At 42.9% G+C, this 23,678-nt stretch overlaps 1 protein-coding gene across 2 annotated transcripts in view; it reads left to right on the top strand.

Annotated features, from left to right (window-relative positions):
- Positions 1 to 1,272: 1,272 nt before the first annotated feature.
- LOC126868180 (serine-rich adhesin for platelets) overlaps positions 1,273 to 23,678 on the top strand; it is a 60,440-nt gene continuing 38,034 nt past the window's right edge. For both annotated transcript variants that reach the window (XM_050623385.1, XM_050623384.1), the window contains exons 1-5: positions 1,273 to 1,706; positions 11,515 to 11,943; positions 12,456 to 12,953; positions 13,246 to 15,008; positions 17,927 to 18,018. In XM_050623385.1, coding sequence (XP_050479342.1) covers positions 1,704 to 1,706; positions 11,515 to 11,943; positions 12,456 to 12,953; positions 13,246 to 15,008; positions 17,927 to 18,018 — 2,785 coding nt within the window. In that variant the 5' untranslated portion in view covers positions 1,273 to 1,703. The remainder of the gene's footprint in view (positions 1,707 to 11,514; positions 11,944 to 12,455; positions 12,954 to 13,245; positions 15,009 to 17,926; positions 18,019 to 23,678) is intronic.

The following is a 23,678-nucleotide window of genomic DNA, read 5'->3' as shown; positions in this document are numbered from 1 at the left end:
CCAAAAGTTGAGTCTACACACCAGCAGAGTTTGAACAGGTGTATCAGTGACTGATGGTGCGTAACTCGAGCAGAAATTGCGCGTACCGCTTAATCGGTGCGTAACGTGGAAATACGCGCGCCCCATTCGGAGCGTCAAGTGCGGCATCGACGACCGCGGATAATACGCAGGCACACCGCAAGAATCTCGTTCGGTTGGATCGGCTGGTAGGCCACACTGTCGAAGCAAGGTGCGCGTCGAAGCGATACGATGGTGAGATCGGTTCCTTACAACTCTCCTCGAACGCACCAACGCTCTACGACGCTCAAATCTGATAACTTTTTCGAAAGTGCGAAACCTTTCGAACAGCCTTACTCCGTTCGATTCTCTCAATTTCTCAATTCGACATAATACGGTCAATATCCAGACACGGTCGTCCTAAACTCTCGATTTTTGCGTATTGATGAACGTTCGTGTTATTAAACGAGCTACTCAGAAAGCTGATCGACTTCATAAATTAAAGAATAGAAAAAGCTGGGATATCAGATACAAATGTTCTTTAGAATTCACATGGGTATGTACGATTATCTATACGACTAGCGAAGTTAAGAGGATAACTCGTGGATTCATTCGAGAAACTGAATGACCATTGGCGATGAAATTGGGAAATTTATACGAACGGAGTTGGTTGGTTTAACTTGCGAGAGGTTCGAATTCGAACAGCGAACAGGTCCGACCACGTAGCTTCGAAAGTTACGGCAGCAATCTGTCGCGAAAAAGAACGGAATCTGCGAGTAAACTGGTGCTACACCAATCGCTCTAAACTCTCCATTTTTGCACATTGGCGAACGTTCGCGTTATTAAATTCCAAAGATTGCTGGAAAAGTCTCGACATTAATTTCTCACCGGAGAAGATGTCGATCTCTAAACACACCGGTGTTATCCAACCATCCTAAACTCTCGATTTTTGAGCATCGATTCGTGTCATTAAATCCGAAGCTCAGTGGACAGGTCCGACCAAATTGCTCGAAAGGCCACAGAAGGGGACTCGAATGGTGGAGGTACGGATGGGCACTTGGCTCGCGGTTAAAGGAGGTTGAGTGAACGGGGGACGCGGGTAGACAGCCGAACAGAGAGGAAAAGAGTGAAGATGTGAGAGGAAGAGAGAAGGAGCTGGAGAGGGAAGACAGGGGGGAAGGAGGGAAAGAGAAAGGGGGAAAGAGACAGGAGACGGTGTTTGTAATCAAAGGGGCGATCCGCGGAGCGGCGTGGAAGAAAGTCAGCCTACTGGTGAGCCAGTCCGGCACGGCGCGTTGTCCCGAATGCACGTCGAACCATCGATTTCCGCGTGTGCTGGCCACGTGATCGTGCTCAATCGCCACATATCTTTCCTTGTGTTCGCTGTTGCTGTTGCCGACTTGATCTATTCATCGTAGTTCTCGCTTCACGCCTCCAACAACTCGATCGAACGCGATACTTCTTCCAGTTCGAAGAAGTTCTGCCATCGTACATCTCGAATCGATCGCGTAATCACTGGTCGAGCAGATACTGCAGAGAGACTTTAACGGTATACCGCGAAAGGTGGGTTACGCGAGGAAACCTGTACAGCCTGGTAACAAGTCGAAAGAAGCTGCGTTCGAGGATCACGTGGTTCGAATACTGGTGGATGCAAGGGACAGGGACGGTTTGCTAGTCTTCTGGCGATGAAAACGAGTGGCGAATGAATGGTAAGTAGAGGTAATCGTCGTGGGAACTGACCCGGTCGGTTCTATAGGATCGCGAGGCATCGCGATTCCAATTCTTTCGTGTCTTTAGCCGTGAAACAGAGTAACGATGATTACAACCCGTACGTGTTTTGACCAACTTCTGACCGATATAGTTACTTTCATAAAACTCTGAACGAAGATACGGAACAAGTCACATTTTCTTTATTTTTCAAGGGGAAACAGTTTTAAGATTCGGTAGGTTGCTGATCAAACTCGTATTACCAAAATTCCACGTGTACTTGGTTCTGGAGCTAAACGCGTGCTTTATCAAAATTTTCGGAATATTCCTCATATTGATAACTAGATAATTAGACATCTCTGATTTTCATAAAATTTATCAACTTGTCGATTATTTTTCAAACACATCTGCGTCTTTACGCTTGATGGGTTATTTACAGTTTGCGATTGCGCAATGTGAAAATCCTCCTGTTTAATCGCAGAGTGACATTACGATCGGAATATCAACATATATGTACTTAATGTGATTTCGATGGGATTTTACTGTAATCGTAGCCTAAATCGGGGGACTAAACATTAGCTTCATCCTATACATTCAAAGTTGCAAGACCTTCGAAGGTTGATGGTGTAGCGATGCTTACAAGGTCGAGTGGAAGATCGTAGGAATGCGAATGACATCGCGGCTACTATATGAATATAGGCGTGTAGTATGAAAGACTCGAAGAAGCATCGTGACAAGTGGACGGACGTACGCAACGAGATAATAGCATATTGAACGAGACATATTCGAGTTCATACGATCTGGCAGTTCGCTATCGAAACTGCGTACTCGTTTAATCCGTTTAACCAGGTGTCACCGCTACGGCTTCGATGAACGTCACACTGATATGAAATCGAGAGAACGTCAAAAATTATCCTCTTATCGCGCTCTATTATCGAGATACTATTCTTTGAGTTCTCCAACAAACAGTCCTTGACAAACTACGATATCCAACTATCGTAAGGTCATTGTATCGTACAAAATACTTTCAAGCGATTGATAGAACATGGTAGAAATTCTTGTGATTTGTCTATGGAATAGCAAAATGCCCAATTCACGTATGCACTGGCTCACGAGAATATTAATACGATTACATAATATTGGACTAAGACCTGTTACTAATAAATATATAAATAATAACGATTAATTAAATGGACAATACCAAGCACTTAAAACATATTCTTGATATCTCGATTTTCTATTAATTTTCTCTAGCTGTGATCTCCCTGATTTTTAGATTCTCTAAATTCTCTTTATTTTTGGTCTCTCCCAATTTTCTCGATCGATTCGGTTACTTCCTAGCGGGAATCAGTTCCTAGTGGGAGTAAAAGGTTGCCGATAATAAGAGACGGCGTTTCCTCTGATCGACAAGAAATCTCTCCGGCGAAACCAGTTTCCATGGTAGAGGACAGCGCGGGGCCTTTGAAAGCCGGTGGCATTTTACATGTTTTTTCCACCGTGAGTGGAGAGACCACGGCGGATCGCCGTGATTTTCTAGCCGCCAGGTATTCATAGTCGATGCCTAGATAATTATTCCTGATTCTCGTGAAAGTTTCGAGCACGCCGACGACGCAAGGAAGCGCCACGCTTGCCAAACAAACAACACGCGGCCCGATCCCTTTACCGCGTGCGCGTAACATTCTAAAGACACGCTGCCTCTCGCAACGAAAGCGATTTTTCTTTTATTCCGACGTTATACAACGCTTCCGTGTTTCTAAGTCATTTCCAAAGCGTTTGATTCGAGTGGAAATACCGAATGTTATTATTATTAATTCTTAACACGAAAACGCAATAGAATTGGTAAAGCTGTAGTTTGACTAAACGATCGTAACGTGGATCGTCTATCCTGTTAAGAACAAACCGTTTAAGGTGTCGTCGAATGCAAGAACGTGAGGAATGTAGTTTTTCTAGGCGTGGAGGCCAAATATCTCGGAGATGATGCTGCACGTGCGCCATAAAAATAGTAATTTCGATTCAATCGAACGTGTTCGACTACTTCGACTTGAAAGTAAGTTTAAACGAGGGAAATAATGGGCAACTGGATGGGTCGACCGGATACTAATTGAAAAAGATATTAAAAAGAACATTCGAAGGAAAACCAGTCTATAACGACTGTTTAATGTGCAATTTTTGCAAATCAGGCTTTCAAAAGTAATTAATTTTTTCTGGTTGTAATAAAGCATAGTAAGACGATTTCTTAGTAATAAGATGGAAAATGTAAGAAGCGAAAGAAAACGCTTGTACACGAGCACCAAGGTGTTGAATAAGTTGAACTGAAACTTCTAAAACAAATTTCGTACAAATTTCGAACGAAGGCTTTCAAGCTTTCGAATTGCAAAATTTCCGCCTTTTAAAGATTCAAATATCTGATATACCTTTGATCACCTTTCGATGCTAATTGCGCGATGAAAATAAAAGTGGAACGATAAATCTTTCCTTTGCGCCCGGTGCAAGCGGCGAAGGAAAAAAAAAGAAGACGGGACGAATTTAAAACGGCGTTTTCCTCGGTGAAACGAATACACGGAGATTTAAGTAATGAATGGAGCACGCTGTCAAAATCCGTGAAGCGTGACGGAGAACGCCGTCGTTACGTAATTCCGCTGCATTGTAACGTCGTTCACGGCTGGGAAAATGCAGAATTCCAAAGGGTTACGGGTATCCACTTAGCCGAGTGTAAACATTTCCGTGCGGAACGCCCGATACTTCCGAATAAGGGCGCCAGCTTTACCTTATACGTAACAATTTATCTATTAACATGCTCGCCTCTGTTTTCCGCGTACCTAACCGCGATGATCGCACGTTTAACATTGGAACTCTGATCGCAGCGAACATGAATTCTCATCGATTAATTAGCTAACCATCTTATAACATTTTACTATGAAAGAATAACAAAACTGAACTGATACATAGTAGCGATACTAAAGTAAATTGTACATTCGAAACTAAATTATAATAAAAATAGATTATAATAGAAATAAAAGCAAAATTCATAGAAATTCCAAAGTTTACTAATTTTCGTTCTTACCGTTATCGTACCGAATATTCCGAGAAACATATTCTGATATGTACGATTTATTTTTTCACACAGCATCATCCACTTGCTCGTTATATTATATATTACCGAGGCACTCTGTACAAGATAATTGCCACGTGGCTAACTACACTCTACGATAGAATGTTACTCGTTCCTATTAACCGTCTTCTACTTCATTCACCTAGAATGCAAAACTAGAATTTCCAGACAAGAATTCATCTGCCGTTAACGCGGAAAAATCGATTTACCGATACAAGATACAAGGACAAGTCTGGTATGGGGAACGATCTAGACGACGTTCGAAGTAGAATATGTCCGTTCGAGTTAGGCCAGAAGAGCGCGAGTAGAATGGATACGAGTTGTAGGTCAGTTTCGAGCGGTTTATTAATTCAGAGCAGGTTTAGCTGTCCCGGTTGTTTGACAAACCGATTACACTCGGCCGTAATCGAGCCGTGCATTTATTAGGATGCGGTATAGTTTTGGGTGTCAAGGAGGATGAGCAGTTAGAGGGTTACCCCGAAGAGGGCGAGACCATTACGTGGCAATTTCCTTCTTCGAAGCCTTTGACTCGCTCGTCAAACGTTTCTATGCGCCGAATTCGCTCACGAGGAAATTAATTCCGAGAGATGTAAAAACACGGTGCTGTTTCTAATTGACCGAATCCGCAGAAACGCGCGTGCTCCTAGCGTTCCAATGCGAATTCTAAGATCGTTTATATGGTAACGAACGAGAGATCGTAAACGCCATTCAATGCGGAAGACTACGTTTGGTTGTACGATGTATTCTGTGGTACAGTGGCTTACAGAAGTATTCGAACGCGTACGGAACACTTTTTATGGATACGTTATACGAAACATTGTGAAATTTCATCGATGCTGTAACAAGATACGATTATCATAATTAAATTGGTAAAATTTCGAACGAATCCGAAAACGTACATAGAAATTACGATATATTTATTGGAAGCATACAGCTCGCAAAGATCATCAAGGTATTTTAACCGTATTATTAAACCACGATACTTTTTTAGTGAGATCATCCTTAACATTATACGTTTAAGATCACCATTCGTACTGTACGATAACATTTTACCAAGTATTAGGTCGTCCGAAAAGTTTCTCTCCTTTTGTAAGAAAATAATAATAATTTTTCGTTTTATATTATTTTATCGATTTACGTACGATCCATTTTGTTCTATCAAAATAAAGATTACAACGTTCCACAGATTAGGTTTCATGTTTGTATAAAGACGTGTCTGTGAAAGAAAGACACTTTTCGGACAACCTATATATGTTTGCAAAAGTGTCTTGTAATTTTTATATATTTTTTAATGTAGGATTAGTTTCAAATTGTATCAAGTTTCAAAATGTTTCGTGTCACATACACGAAGGTACTCTGTTCCTAAATGTGAATTTTCTTAGCGTGCAAATACTTTCGCGAGCCACTGTATCTCGTGAGAATGCGCGTACCGGTAGAATCGGACATTTTTTACTAACACGCTATTTGCTGTTTCTGTTACTTTCCAGCGATTTATCAATCTCGCGAACTTCGTTTACGGCCTCTTATTTTTGCGGCGTCGTGCACGATTTCTGTGTCAAGTTTGAAACGGAACGATGTTATCCGGGGCAGGTGCGATCGATTGGGCGCATCTCGCGAATCGGAACAAGGTTTCGTAATATTTTCACGAAGGTGCTCCGGTGCTGTGAGTGGCGAGAGAGCCGGTATATTGAGAATGTGGCGCTCAGCCCTGCGGCTACGAATTCCGTTACGCGCACTTGTATGGTTCTTCAGCTTCTGCCCGTCCTACACTGGCCACGAATAAATTTTTTTACCATCGAGCCGGCATCGGGATCCTCGACCGGATCCACGCTTCTTTCTCGTAAACTTCGTACAAGGAGAACCAAACCTCTTTCAACTCTTTCGAATCGGATTTTTCTTTTAGCAATGAACGCAATAACGTAATATAAACTGTAATGCACTGGTGTTTTAAGAAATATGTAACTTTTACGATCTCGGTATAAACGTATATTATGATGTTTAAAATGTAATTCTTTTTAACAATGAACGCGGTAGTACGATATAAACTGTCCATCCATTGATAGGTGAAGAAACATTGAAATTGTAATTGAATTTACTAGGCGATCTCTGTTCCTACTGTTTCTATTTAATATCGATATTTATTTATTTAGCTGTTTTTGAATACCTGCGTACTGTGTATACAAAATACTAGCGTATTTTGAATACAACGGCAAATAGTTACCGGATACAGATAGGAAAGTAGAAAGAAAAGAAAAGAACAGTTAAAAATAACAATTTTGTACAATACAGATGAGAGAGCACAGTAATGAGGTAATAAAGGAAAATAAACGGTAAATTTAGGATCAAGATACTGGCTCGTAGGTCACTCGCTCGAATGACACGGCACTGGTGGTTTTCTGGTGATTTAAAGTATCAAGATGGAAATATTTAAACTTGTAAGCATGACATCGAAATAGTAACGGTTTTCTTAAAGGTCTGAGTGGCGCATTAAAATTGTTCAACGCAAGGATATGCCAACTGTTTGCATGGTCATCGATTATCTTACGTAGCAAAGACAAACCAGCTACAAATCTATGTTCATCCACAGACCTTAGCTCGAGTAATTATTGGTAATCGAATAATCATAGTACGTTCTGCTCATAGAGTAATGCAATCGATCGTTGACAAACCGAAGGAACCTATGTTGAATTCTTTCGGGAAACAGCATGCGTTTAACAAAGTAACAAGACCAAATGGGATATACATACTTCAGGTGGAGTCTGACTAACGAGCAGTATAATAATCTAATCGTTGAAGGTAGCAGAAAATCAGAGGAATGGCGCGTAGCATATCCTAAGGCTCTTGAGGATGTGTTTCAGATATTTTTAAAGTAGAGAGGGAGAAGGTCAGTCGAGAGTCCGAATAAACTGCAAGGTCACTGGTGAATTGAACTGGAAAGACAGCGGAGTCTGAAAGTGAATAATGAGAAACAGCAAGAGAATAAGTAGAAGAATAGCGTATCACGTGATATTTGGAAACGTCGAGAACCATCCTACTCGATAAGGACCAAGCATCTAAATTCTCTAAATCAGACTGCAAATACGAACAATTTAGGGGGCTGTTAAAGTATAAAATAGTTGAAGTAACAAACGATCTTCTCTCGTGTAAAACTAAAATTACTCGATTATTGGAAAAATCCGATCGTTTAAACATACGTGTATCACGGCTAGCTCATCGAAATTTTACGGGTCCATAGTTGCTTGCCTTCTTTCGACTCGTCTCCTCCATCTGAAATCAGATCTCTCTTAATATCTCCTCTACAATCAACCCGATGGAAATCATCTTCCATTGAAACGTCCTAATTTAACAAGATTATCCAACTTGCGCAAGGTAGAAAGTTGCCCGAATTCCAAATTCGACAATCTCCGTTATTCCCCGTTTGACAAAATCACGAAAGCGTGAGACGACGATTCGACCAAACAGGCTCCCTAGATTAAATTAAATTTTAGATGCTCGTCCGATCGTTGCCGTGAAAGAAAGTTCGCCGATGCACTCGATCGTTCACGATCAACCACGTACTAAAAAAGGATCTACCATACGCTGGAATCTCTGAAATAATCGTTAACGAGCCTGTACCTTCGTTATTTTATTCTTTATCGTCGAGCTCGATCGTGGCGATCGATATCGTTTTCTAGTAGCCGTTTCGACGTTTTGCGCGGGTCGCGTCCGAAGGTTGCGTGTGCACCTCGGCTGTTTCACCCAGTGATTTACGAGGCTGGAAGCAAGGACTTTCCATTCTCGTGATTCGCGTGAGACGTTCTCCGTGAAAAGGACCCCGTAGCAATATGAAAAATTACGACCGTGATTCCGTAGCGAGCGGTGGGAGGGCAATTGGCGATCAGCTGATCGCTCGACAGTGACCCGGGGTCAATCTACTTTCTATTTCTCGCGTTCTACGGAAATTGGAAGAACAGAGGGAGGAGAAACTGCGTGACGGTCTCGAGTAGAAGTTGGAGGATACTTTCTCGCGACGAGAAGGCGAATATACATATCGTTAGACGATCGGGATGCTGATGAGTGAAAACGAAGGAGGCGGTGAATAAAGAGTCGCCCCTCAAAGACTTATTGGTCGAGACGAGGCGACGGGAATCGCGGGAATCGAGCGACTCTCTGGAAAAGTATTTTCTCTATCGTGAGAAGAGATCGCCGCGAGATCAAGGTATACAGAAGAAAGATCGGTCGGACGATTTTTTCTCTTTCCCCGGGTACCACGATTGTCGTCTGCGTTCCACTCTCGAACGTGCGACAGCCGACCTGTATATCATTCTGAATTAACTTTCCTAACGTACATAAATTTTATTATACTTCTATGCAACCATAATACCTCTCAGATTTTTATTATTGTTTTTCTCACGTGATTACAATTTAAAAATCGCTTGCGTAATGTTGCGAATACGTTTGACACCGTGAAATAGATTTTCCTTCCACATACATGTATTTTACGCTTCTTGTACACTAATAGCAATTTATCCGACGTATGACGTAAACGAAGTTAAAAGTATCTAGTTTTTGTATTTGATGGCAGTAGTGGAAGAAATTTTGAGAACAAACGGATAATTATTTTCTAAATCGTCTATTCTGAATTCTCTGTCATTTTACACATCCCAAAAGTTAATTTCATAGATATATGCGAATATAAGTATATCGTTGGCGATTCTTACAACAAAGAAAGATATATTTTAATGATATCTACGTAGACTAAATTGAAATTCTACGGCGAATACCTGTGATTATAATAATTAAATATATGCAGTGCAAGGGTCAATCTTTTTAAAAATATCGAGGGAAGGAAGAATATGAAATATTTCTCTTTCGCGTAGCAGAAAGAGTTCCAAGCGTTCGTTTTACAGATACAGAAAATTTGTCTTTTTGTCACTACGATCGTTTTCCTGTACCCTTTACACGTAAATAAGATCTTTTGAGTCAACTTGGAACGCAGCTACGTGTAAAAAGTCGATTTCGCTGGCTGATTTATATTCGTGCATCTTTGATATTTGTTCGTAATTTGCAGCATAATCGTATTATTGTAACAGTACACGAGTAGTTGGGAAAACGAACAGTTACAGCGGGACATGAAAGTTCCGCGTTAAGTTGGTCACGCGAGCTCGCCGGCATGTAGTTAAGATCGCTTAATAACCATCCGAGATGTTCTCGTGCTACGTGACACAGTTTGTCGGCTTGATGACAATCCGCGAGATTTCTGCTTGACAACTGTTCACGCACATTACAATTTCCCCCGACCAGATTCGTGTCTCGAAATCGTCTATGAACTTAGCCTTTCTCTCCTACTTCCTGTGTTAATACCGAGGAAATTCATCTGACAATTGTTACAATTGCCATTTCCCTGCATATTTGCGACACTGTACGTATATTCGCTCTCCTCTTGTATTAGCTTGTCCGAAAAGTGTCTTTCTTTTACAGACACGTCTTTTACAACGATGCATCTTTATACAAATATGAAACCTAATCTGTCGAACGTTGTGATCTTTATTTTGATAGAACAAAATGAATCATACGTAATTCGATAAAATAATATAAAACGGAAAATGTTGTGCGTCCATTATTTTCTTATGAAACGAAAGAAATTTTTATAATAGTAAGAGTCGTGGTAAGGTATAATCGAATCGATGATTTGTGATTTAAAATCGCTAAGGATTCTCCGGGCGAAATTGTAAAGTTTAAAAGTGAAAAGATGCATAGAATGCGGATAAAACGCAAAAATATGTAAAATATTCAAGGTATTACTCGTTATAACATTTAGTGGATGAGCCAACTCTTCATTTCTGTTCTGCTTCTTTGCTCGTATTCGTAAGAATAAGGATTTGCATACACATCCATGAAATTCTTTTCTGAATATTCAATGTTGACGAGGTTTGTAAGAAAAGTTTCAAAAGCTTTTTATGATTCGGCATAAATTACCAGAATATTTCTGTACATATCAGCCGTGAGCATTTGAAAAGATTGCCATAAAATTTGTCTGGGAACATAAATTTAACATTTGGTAAAGGTTAATGACATTCTCTACTTCGTCCAAGCAATATTTTAATCCCTGACAGAAGGAACTACAAATGAAGAAACTGTGACAGCTCCGTACTAGAAATTTCTTACCTCTAGAAGTAAAGTAATCCTCATAAATCCGGCATAACGAAACCAATTAGTTATCGAGAAAGTACATTAAATCACGCAATTACTTTAAGTACACGATGTTCCGAAGAAAGCACGCGCAGAAAAAGTTTTATTTAAAGAAACGCCGCTCCATATGCACCAACCTAATAAAACCATGCACACGTTTAATCTTCCATCATAGTGTGACAGAGGATAATGAGATCTGATGAGAACATTCCTATCAAATTATATCCGAATTAATGATTCATACCTTAAAATTACCTTTTCTTCTGCTTTCCTGATATGCTAAAAAGTTTCATCTATACGATAATTATTACAAATATCTTTCACGTATAAAACGGCGCGCACGATGATATCGTGGTACAGCTATTCGAATTAACGGAGAAAGCGGTAATAACGTCGTCTAACGAGTTACGCGTAAAAAGATCGTTTACCCTGTAAAAGTGCGCAAAGTTCGTTCGAACCAGCGAGAAAACTTGTCCATCGATCGATTACGACATAGATCGTCTACAATGGTACGGACCTGCTTTCAGGGAGTGGCCAGCATTCCGGACTCTAAAGATCAGCGGGCTTGCGATGAATGGAATGCTTTAAGAACGATCCGGAAAATGGATGTCGCCAAGAGTGGAACGGAGGATTTCGTGACGGTGGTCAGCGTCGAGGGCCAGCCACCGTCGGAAAATTTCGTAACCGTATTGTCCATTGGTAGCGGTAAGAAAGAGGATGAACCTCCTCTACCTGTAACTTTGACAAAGAACCCAAGCAACGGAGTCGATGGGCCACTCGAGGAAGAAGTCGAAGTGTACAGATTACCAGGAGAGCGATTAGGCTTTGGATTGAAGTTCGAAGGAGGAAATAAGACGTCTGAAAGGGTTAGGAGGCTGTTTGTTCAGAGCTGCGCGGAACAAAGCCCGGCCAGTAGAGCGAAATGTTCGTGGGGTACTTTGGGAGAGGGTGACGAGGTAAGGAAATTGTCGAGTTTCGCTAGTACCTACTAGCCTTCTTTCCTAATGCTTTATCTAAACGATGTTTCAACTTTAATTTTGTAAAACATTGCGTGTGAAAAATAAGGAAAAATATAGGGAGCAAAGCAGTTTGTATTTGTCACGTCTTTACGCTAAATTAGTCGCACTTATGCTCTATACGCTAAATAAGATAAATATCCAGGTGTCCTGTTTCTTTGTAACCAACCTGTATGTTTAAAGATAAAAGCATTCTTAAGTCGTTCTGTGCTTCTCGCTCGGTATTAGACTTAGACTTCTAGTAATTTTAACGAACGTTAAGAGGGTGGATTGAACGAACTGATCACTTTTCCGTGTCACGAGTGACGTTTATAATTTTCGAGACCCAGTTGCCGCGTAACGATTCCCAGGAGAAGCGGTTTGTTTCTAGGAAAGAACAGGAGCAAGAAACGAGCTTGCCGCATCATCTCACGTGCGCACACACCGGTCATGTTACCGTGTCTCTTTTCCAGGTACTCTCGATAGACGGTGTACCAGTGACACACATGACTCGGTTGGATTGCGTGAGGCGATTGAAGGAGTCACAGCTAGTTATCAAGCTAATGGTTAGGTGCAGAGGAGCGCTCAGGCCCGAAGTGGTGAGCGCTGAGAAAAAGAGTTCACCGGAGAAAAACAAAGTGCCGCCCGAATTGCCATCGGCGCCTCCGCCTGTACCGCCGCGAAAGTTGAGGCAAGCTCGAGGCTTGGCCGACGGCGAAGCGAACCCGAGTCCTGTCAAAAAATCCTGGAACGGATCCAGGTCGCAGAGTAGCTCGCACACTATTTCGCAGACGAGTTCGCAAAATAGTTCTCAAAATGTATCACCCAGCACGCAGCTAGCCAATCAGCTCGACAGCAAGTCGAGTCCATTCGATAGCTGCGAGGCTTCCCCGAAAAGCAATGGATCCGTTCAAGAAAGCCCGAAGGGATCGCCCAAGGAACGCTCGCCCGAATTCGCGAAATCGAAGCAGGTGAAGTAACGATGAAAATAAAACGCTCGAAACAACTAGAGGATCGCATTATCGTTTAATGGCCGTTTTAAACTTTATTTTTCTCGTAGCATCATAAAGATAACGCATCGATCTATCACAAGTATCGCAAAAATATCATGTCGATCTAGCACGTGGTAGCCACTTTGGCGCCTATCCGTCCGAGTGGCGAAGTAGAATCATCGATTCGGTAGCGATTCTCTAGTCGTTTTAAGCGATGTATCTTATTTTTCTTCGATACGATCAACGAATACTAATGTCTGTACATTCGCAGGAACCTCCAGAAGCGATGGTATACGTGGACGCCAGGTCGCAATGTGGCTCGACTCACGGAAGCACGTCAGACGACACAGGCAGCTCGATGTCAACAGTGATCGATCGATTTTCAACCTCGGACCGAGTATCCACAATTTCAACTGCCTCGACTGCTTCCACAACCTCCGAGCAGCCGAACGAATTCTCACGAATCGACCAAGACTTCGACCGATCCTCGGACCGCGACTCGCAACTGTCCAAGGCGATTTGTCCATTCGAGAACCTGGACGATTACTCGTCAAACCCTCCCGATTACCTGCTTCGCCGTCTAGCCAGCTCGGAAGCAGTGACCCACGTGGAGTCGCGAGGAGAAGTGGAGAAGATCACCGCGGTAGTGGCACCGAACACTGTGCTGATCGAGGAAACGATCACCTTTCAGCCGCCGTTGAGCTTCCAAGACGCGCCGTTAAGCTACGGCCACGAAGCCAGACCTGATCTTTTTTACACGGCCGATCTGGCCGCCGACTCGACGACGCATTTCAGGCCAATTAAGGACGACGTGGAGCTCGTCGAGCGCGTGAACAGCATCCACGAGGAGTTCCACGCAACGAGCTCCTCGAAGGAGCTGGAGAAGCACAAGGAGACGTCCAGCGGACGAAGTTCGGACAGGACGCCTCCGCCTCTGCCGGCGAGGAATCACGTAAACAGGATCAGCGTCAATCAACCGACCAACGATCGCGTCGTCGACTCGCGTTCCCAGAAACTGTCCGACCAGTCCTCCATCGAGACTTCCGACAGCCAGGATGCACCTGTTCTACCGCCCAAGCCGCTACCCAGAAGAGACGTCAAGATCAGACGGAAGAGACCACCTCCGCCGCCGCCGCCACCCACGATCGTGCCCCGAACCGAGATCAAACCCTCCTCGTTACCCGAGTCCAGGCAAACGAGTTTCGAGGAGGACGACGAGCCACCGCGCCTCAACGCTGACATCACCAGCAGCAAACTGGACGAGGTTGTCGTCAGGGCGAAGCTCGAGGACAGATCGAAGATTCACGACAGACGAGATTTAGAAATGAATCCGACACTATCGAAGAGTTTCGGCGACGAAGCTGGAGATTCGGAGAAGAAGAGAATCGAAGAAACGGATGACACCGAGTCTATGGAGGACTATGATCCTCGAGAGGACGAAGGCTTCAGGACGAACAAGGTGTTGGAGATAATCGAGATAAGGAAAGCGAAAGCGTTCTCGCCTCGCAGGGCGAATTTAACGATGCGCGAGGACGACGAGGAGAAGAGTAAATGTAAAATTAATGATGATGAACGAAGAAATGATGATAGTGAAAGGACGAAGGTAATAAATGTGAGTAACAGTAACTATCAGCAACCGGTAAGACCTAAACCAGAGCTTAGGACTTCACTTACGATTTCAACTGAAATAGAAGATTCTGACGACGAAGGAGAACAGGTTACGAAGTTTAATGAGCCGATAGATGAACAGGACGATAAGAAGGACGTTAGAAACGAGAATTTGGATCAATTTGGTTCACCGGTTAAAGCTGATATACTTGGACGACGAGAAAGCAGCGAAAGCGAGGATTCCTATCGATCGTGTAACGATATTAGCGTGCATAGTCTAACGAATAGCTGTACCCAAAACAACAAGGAAATTATGGACGAGGAAGACACGAGCGAAGAAAGCGACGACGGAGATTATTACTGGCAGAGCAACTTGGCGACGATTGGCGAAGAGGAGGAAACGAATTCTCTAGAATATACGAATCCGTGAGTCTTCAAGTCTTCATCTTCGTTGCGTTTTAACCTGTTAATCGGGTCATGCCTTAACATATTCGCAGCTACTAAGGTACAGCTGGTCCTTTGCAGCTGCATCTTTCTTCTTATGTGAAAAATTGTGATTTCTAAAAGTATGTTATTTATATATGTACGTAAATATTATTTTAATACATTGATCGTTGTTCTGTGTTTCATCGAAATGCACGAACTCAAAAACATGATACAATAGTTACGTTAGCAGCATCGTAGCATAGTCAGTAGCAGCGAATATGTTAAACAAACACTTCTTTAATCAGGAAAATAAGAATAAATACGGACAAATCAATTAGGTCGATTTTAGTTCGTGCTAATGTAAATTATAGTAGAATCTTTTTCAGAAATATAAAAGGGCAGGTAAAAAGATAAGGGATCCCTAAATAAAACCATTATTATATCTAGAAGATATTGAGTTACAAATTGAGTTACAAGTTAACTCGTCTTCCCGGTTTAACTGATTAAAGTATAACTTGTCTGCCCACGGTAGACTCCTTTCTAATGAACTTTCACTATAATTATGATTAAAGTAGTACCATTACGCGACTACATTAGGCTATTTATCTCTGGATTCTGCCGCGCTCTTTCAATTCTAGTATCTCAATCTCACATTCGTTTCTATAGACAAAAGTCCTTTTAACCAAACGTTTCAAACAAATCTTTGCGCATAAAGTTCCAACGTGAAACTACGTTTCTTTCGTTTCATCTTGAAGCTCAATAGATTGTTTAAGGGTAGAAAAACACCCAAAAGAAAATGGCCCAAAGATCGGAATTAACGGACGACTTAACTTTGACCGTTTCAACGCGGATGTTTCTTTTAACAATAAACGTAATAACACAATATTACAAATTATAATACACGTAATTTAAAAAATATATAGCTCGATCGTGATATCTTAAACGGAATACTTAGTTCCATTTTTCTTCATGCCGCGCTTTTTGCGAGCAAAATATTCCAAGAAAGAAGATATCTGAAGAGATACGACCGTGAAGAAGAAATAAAGAGAACAGCAAAGTTGAACAATTTCTCGCACCAGTCGTAGCGAACGATCCTTGTCGCACTTTGCTGGTGTCGAACCACGAATTTGAACGAGGTGGAACTTTTTAGGATTGAACAATATGTTTGGCGATAAACGTGTCGTTCAACTTGGCGAAACCAGTTCTCGAAACAGGGAACAAAAGCAGTGTTCGTACGCAACGATCGGTCGCGAGATACCTCCGATCAGCTGCCTGATTTTACTCCAAAACTGGTCTCGGTGTCTTACTACGAATTATCAAAGTATACCATCTACTAGATTTTACCGGAATACGCTTTTCGCGCCGATCTGCTATCTTATTCACAGTGTTTACGTAGGAAGCAGTCTAAGTAGGTAGCAGTTCACAGTACATTAATTCCCAACTATGGATCGCGTCGAGAAACCTCACGCGGTGAGGTTCTTTAATTGTGAGCAAATTGCGCTTCCGCCCTGCATTTCCCTAGTTTGCCACGATTAACATGCCCGCCACGATTTATGCTTGCAAAACGCTACTCGTGTTTATTTATAGCACGATCGGACCACGCCTCGCTCGATGCATAATTGAGTTATTAGGTCGTTTCGTAAGCTTTGTTGGTCTTTTGTGGAAAGCTTGATAGAGAATTGGGAAAATGTACGTTAATGTTCGTTGGTGTATTCTCGAGAAGTTTGTTTGGAAAATCGAAGAAAAGTTTCAAGATAACGTATCTTCGTAGGGATTGGAATAGGATGTAACTTCATAGGAATAGGAATGTACGCGCCACTTAAATAAAGTATTATAGGAATGTTTTTCTGCTTGCTAAGTAGCCTCGTAAATTCTTTTCCAAAGAACTACTCTTCTTAAATGATTCTTGTAGGATTATGAATGGACCATTAACCGATCTCGAACGTCTTTTCTTAATCGTTACATTGAATGATCAACCAGAAACTCATTGCTTCGACAACAATACGAGATGTTAATTATTTTTGCCGATAAATCAATGAATAGTTTTGTACGTTAAGGGTGTAAAAATTAAATACTAATTAATTAAGAAAATAAACAACTAAAAGGCGATGATACAGATACGAAACGATGCTACATTAAAAGTCGATAATACGAAAGGAAACAAGTTAAATGAAATAACTTAATAGTATTGGATGTTCAGTGTTTTTGCAAGTTACACACGTCTTTCTTCCATTTAATTTCGAGCCGTTTGATCGGCACGAAACCGATACGATGAATAGATGGAATCGATCACGCACGTGGCATCGGTAAGCGATACAATAAAATCGAAAGCGAGCGATTAACATTCCAAAAGATTCTGCTGGATTCGAACGAAGCGTGTTTAAGTGAAAGGGTGAAATTTCAGAGGGCTGTAGTTAGGTTGAGTAATGGTATGCTTCCAAACACCATTTGAAAGATTTCGGTCATTTTACCTGGCGTGCTACGTAAAGAGAGTTAACTGCCCACTTAGCTAACGTAAAAGGATTCGATATGCGGAAACGAAACAGCACGGACTATCCCATTGACTTCGTTACAATTGCGTGTCTGCACGAAATACAATCCTACACAAAAATGTTATTAGGTTGTAACGTATTAAATGTCAGATTCTGTTGTATCGATCTTCGAGATCTCCGTTTTTCTTTTTTCAACAAATATTTTTATCTTTGTAGATCATTTCGTATATCATTTTAAAATTAAGATTTTTCTCTTCCTTACAACCAATATCTGTGGCTTAACAATCAGACACTTCATATTCCACAGCCTAATACCTTTAATTTCAAACAACCATTAAAATTCTTACACGACTTGCTCGATTGATAAAGACTATTTTTATTTATTTCCGATTAATATGAATTACGTTTATTTATTTTGTTTCGCAGGAATAAAGAATCGAACGACAGCGGGGCAAACGTCGCGGGAAAAACAGAACGACAGGAATTGCCGGGCAAGGAAAACAAATTCGATGCAAATGGTAAGTAAGAATAAAGCGACGTCTTCGCTATTCTCTTGCTGTCTATTTTGACGTTGGAAAAAGTTCCGCTTGGCAAATTAAAACACGCGTTCGGGGTCAGTACAGAGCAATTAAGCGTACTGTCTGGGAGGGGGTTCTATTAAAATCGCTCGAATCAGTCGATTACGTCCATTAACAGTGCTAACTGCGCAAAAATGTTAGCGCCGGTATCGCTATTCGCGTTGACCCGCATTTCCTCTAATTGCCAAGTTTCTCGTCTCGCAAATACGTGACTCTTATCTGTTATCAAACGAATCAGCTTCATTAAAATGAATCAACTGGTCCTACCCTCTCTCTCTCTCTCTCTCTCTCTCTCTCTCTCTTTCTAACATCGTACGATCGTTACGTACGATGCGTACGATGTAGCCCCGAAACAACTACAAATTGAAACGACTCCTTAAAAGTAATGCCGGAATTAATAAAATTCGTAATCCGCTTGTCTTCGTTAAATTCATTGAATTAAATTCAGTAACTAAGAAACGAAACAATAAATATTGATTCGTCTCTCTGTGTTAAAAATATCGAAATATCGATTGTTTCAACATCGTACAATCTTTTCACGAATAATTATTAAATAGCTGAAAGATGTAGCGTAAAAAGATTACGAAATTTTTATCTTCTTCGCTTGCTACACACCTTTGGCTAATAACTATGCAGTTGATGCGACCTTAACCTTTGATAAAAAAAGAAAAGGATAAAAAGAGAAAAGGAATTTGCTATCTCGAACGACACGAGAAGTCGACCAGAGAGAGTTCGTTTGAACTCTGTGCGCAAAGGTTGAGAGCTGGAAGGCTAACGTGGCGAAGGAATTCGCCAGGGCAGAGAGAATACGCGACACGCACGCCCACGCACGCGTCCCTTCGCCTCGCCGCTCGGCGCGTCGCGTCGCGTCGCGTCGCGCTTCATAAAGGTTACGCATTAATCTCGGTGCGTTACGCACCGCTAAGGTTCTCCGGTTTCGCGCGTGTGCACGCCAGCGAGCATTCAAAACGGAGGCAACTCTCTCGAGCGAGAGACAAAGGCGTGTTTGCCTGGGCGCACCTTCGACACGAGGAATTCCTGCCTCGGCTCGATCCACGCCGAGCAGATCCGCCGCTGCTACTCATTGTCCGCCAAAGATGGATCGCGAGTATCGCGAGACTTACGTGGGAAATCGAAGGCATGGAGATCGGTGTGGCTAGCGACCGTCTCTTACGACCTCTTCTAAACACGCTAAAAATATCTCTCTCAACTAGCTGGATGAACGTTGAATGAACTCTGGAGTTTATGGACCCCAGTTACGAAACACGCTTAGAAACGTAGTATGTAGCGTTAATCCATTATGGATGAAACAGTGGAATACGTAATGTGTGGATAAAGGCTGTAGGATATTACGAAATTGTAAATAGGAAGCTGTAATGAAGGAAATGAAGTCAAATTATCGATATAAATGAGAAACAGAAGAAAAATCTCCATAATCGAAAAAAAGAAATATACGAAGATAAGAAGAGAAAGTTAGGAGCGTTTTATAGAAGGACAAGGTTTGAAATTCCACGTATTATCCACCACCTCCAACGATATACCGTAGATTAACAACACCGAGCGTGTATTGTAAGAAATCTTCTCTAGTTTCAAAACGCTACAACAAAAGAGGTGGTATAAATAGAAGCTAACAACACCAAGCACATGCAACAAGAAAATACCATTAACTCGAGAATTGTTGAAGTATTTCATACCACGATACACTGTCGCTCACAGTTATTCACGCGGTACATATGTTTCATCTTTTTCCATAAAACGATGTTAGATTTCTTTTACAAAATGACATTTGAAAGGTAATTCTGTATCAAAAGTTCAAAACATAGCACTAAGAAAAATATACGGAAATAGATTGGCGACAGAAATTTTCTGAAATTATACGCAAAAGTACTACAAAATAGAAAAATATATTCTTCCCTATCAGTATATTCCTGACAAAAAAAAAAAAAAAAAAGGAATATTTCGCCATTATTTTCCGACTTTCTGAATTATGTACCGTGTGTCGCCGGGTTAACTAGACTCGTTTGAAGCGCGTGCTATCGCGGCAGCGGCTTTTAATCCAACGTTCCTATTGTAGAAAAGGCGCGCGGTAATTGCTAGGCTGGATGTACCGGATGTCGATTATCGTGGGCGTACGCGCGATCATTTACACTCGGTGCATTATTACTCGGTACAGCGCGCCTCGTGATCCAGTAAATGGTGTACGACCGAGATGTTTTCGCACCTCTCGCGAGGGTAACCAACGTGAGCGTCCCGTATTTTAGCCAGCGCGTTAACACAGGAGAGGATGCTAAGAGGAAAGCTAAAGACTAGCCTGCAGCTTCTAAATATGGATTCCGACGGTTCATTTATAATTGAAGTTCCGCCGGGGAAAAGCGAGCGGAGCGGTCATTAATTTTTGCATACAGGGGATGAACGTGTGTGCGTGGCGACCAGCCGTTGCTCGTTAAATTTCTCGGGAAAGTGGTTTCCAAGGAACTGCGGGCGATTTCGTCTTCATAGTTGAAATTGTACGCGCGAAGGTTTAACGTTTTGAGATTCCAAGACCGACGATTCCGAGCCGCGAAAAGAAATAAGGAAACTCCTTTCGATCGATAATCGGCGAGCACCACTCCTCGAAAGTGGATGCTCGATCGCGGTCGGTGGGTGTGAGAACGAAACCGTTAAGAATAATTCAAGAAGTAGCAAGTAGGCAAGGCGAAGGAAGGTTAGGCAAGGAAGGCATACCGAAGTTGGTCAAGTAGCAGCTACTTTGCACAGGCTAACGATGAACCAGGTTTTTAGGATCCTATTAAACGCGAGACTTTACGACCTACGGATAAATACATATCGTCAGTGCGTTACTTTCAAGCGGCTTGTTTAACTTTTCGCCGTATTTACCGAACGAAACGCGAAATCGTTGACATTCCTCCCTTCACCGTTTCGATTCGTTCGCCTTCCGACCTTGCCGCTCCTTAAATAGAACCACCCATGCCGCTCTTTCCAAGCAAATATTTTAATTTAATCCGCGAGCTACGAAATCGTGGCAGCAAAAGGAGAACCCGATATAAGATCAAGGTTCCCGAGAACACAGAGTTCCGTGTCGATTCGGTCTCCAACGATCGGTTGACGCGTTTCTAACCCGAGTGAACGTCAACCGTTTGTTACGTAAAGCATCGGATAATCGGGAGAAATGATAAATGGTCCATGGAAAAGGAACAAGAGATATGCGCAGGCGGTCGTGTCACCGCGTTCCATCAGGTGAGCCTGCTGGCCTCTCGGCGACCAGAGTTGCGCTCGGTTGCGAGTGTGGGTGGCTAGTCAGGCTCTGTCAGGGCATAGTAGTCACAACAATATGGCGGTCGCGCATACCCAACTCCAGTGTTCGCCGTCTGGTTTCTCGAGCTCTCGCAGTGGCTGACCGCGCTCAAGGTCCCCCATTCCCCCTTAATCGCCTTCCTTTTCGAGATCTTTCACTTTGGTTCGTTCCCAATCGAAGAGACCGCAATCTCTGGCCATACACGCGTATTGACTATGAATCCTGAACGGAGGAGACAGCATTCCACACCGGCAGCCTCTTGACGTTGCGCACACAGTATCCTGACCTAAAGATAACTGGCCCAGCCCGCAAATCGCGTCATTGTTCGATAATTGATCGATTCCGTAGCGAGCCTCAGCTAATGCGGCAACTTAATCATTCTTTCGCAAACGATCTTTCCACGCGGTAGAATATAGAAAAAAGAGTATCGCTGTAAACGCGAGATACGTTGCATAGTATCGTCGGGTCGAAAGCAACTCGGTTCGATCGCGTTAATAGCAAACCCCGAGACTTTCTCTCCGTACGTTTAATATTCGTGCGCTTATAATGAACGCGCACACTCGGTCGCGTCGATGGAAAACGTCATCGGAGATCATATTAAAAAGGTTATAACGCATCGACTGGCAGGGTGTGCTCGAGTTGGCGATGCATTAACCCAAGACCTAAACATAACTTGTCAGGGGAATTGCTCGTTCCCTATTCGGTTCGAGGGAACCGGTCACGAACGATGATTAGTCGAATCAATCATTCGGAGAAACTATTGACGATAAATCGGCGAGGTGGAAGGCTCGAACTGCTCGCGCAACGATTCCTCTCGAAGCATCCCAGGGCTTAGCCATGACGGAAGATGGTTTGCCGCGCGGATAATTATTAAAGTCACGGTCAAATAACGTGGGTGATCGATGCGCGCGTGCACAGCCAAGTCGCCGCTCGCGAATTCCTCTTTCCACGGAACTGAAATTAGATCGTTCGGTTTTATTTATTGCACGGCTCGGCGAGTAACTCAGTCGCGACGATAGGCGAGCTGGAAGATCTGCCGGCTCGCAGCGGGAACCGGTTGGCCACCGCTTTAAAAACCGTTTAGTCGAAAGGATCGTTGTTTAACCATGGCGCGCATAATCGTAAGATGAATGAGCGAAAGATACGACCGGGGACACGGCATCTCGTTCTCGTTGACGCGTCCGCGTAGTAAATTCGCCGGAAGATTGCCTTCGGTTCCAATTTATGCGATATTAATCGATCTCTCCGCGGTCGTTAGATTTTAGCGAAACTATACTCGGACGATCGAACGCGTAAAACCATTCTCGACCGCCTTAATATTTTTCTTCTAACGAGACTTTTACGATCGTTCGATCCCTGAGGGAGGATCCATCGTGCAGATATCGGTCGCAAACGGCATAAATTCGTGGCACAGAGGAGATCGAGTATGAAGAAACGAGCGACTGTTGCGTGCAATAAACTGGTCGAAAAAGAACTCGTCGAGAAAACGCGTTTCGCCGGATGATCGAAGAACCGAGAATCCATCCCGGAAATCCAGCTACGACCGTTCCATTCGATCGTCCCATTCGAATATCTGGCGAATACATACAGCAACGTTGGCAATGGCGAAAGCGTAAGAACAGCCAATGACACGACGAAGAGATAAAAAAACCACGCTCGTCATTATGCTCGATAGAGAATGCAGGCAGGCAATCGGGTCTGAAAGGATCTACTCCGCGCCTACGTGTGGCCAATATGTCCGATTGAAGCGACAACATTCCAATGCGCTAACCCGGAAGGTGCTCGAGCATCGACATCGATTCGATTACCTTCGATAAGTCATACTTGAACTCATGCAAACAGGCGGCTGCCCCATGCCCCGAGGAATTCGAAGAATCGCGTTGTAACGAGGGGAACGATTTCACCGGGCAAATCCGTCGTCGACGATTCAACGCCAATGGTAATCCGATTGAATTCGATCGAAAGAAACGATCGAATCGATATAGCGTCTCGTGATCGAATATCTCGACGATCGAATCGTTGGAAACAAATTACGGTCGCTCGATGCTTGTGCGATCAAAGGCCGAATACTCTCATTCATGGTATTATCTCGCGTTTCGAACAACGTTTGCAAATACCGAATGCAGTAAAGGAGCAATTAGTATGGACGACAGTGGCGCGTCTCGTCTAAACGAATGCATAATGAAGGCAAAGCGCCCTCCAAGAGTCACCGATACGTCGGCGGCAACACCTTGTGCCACAGGCCACAGGTGTTCACCGTAGACTTCCTGCGTGCATACTGATCCGATGCCACGCGCTCGTCGCT

This window comes from Bombus huntii, chromosome 8 (genome assembly GCF_024542735.1).
Source record: "Bombus huntii isolate Logan2020A chromosome 8, iyBomHunt1.1, whole genome shotgun sequence".
NCBI classification, from domain to species: Eukaryota; Metazoa; Arthropoda; class Insecta; order Hymenoptera; family Apidae; genus Bombus; species Bombus huntii.
This window is presented reverse-complemented; position numbering and strand designations above follow the sequence as displayed.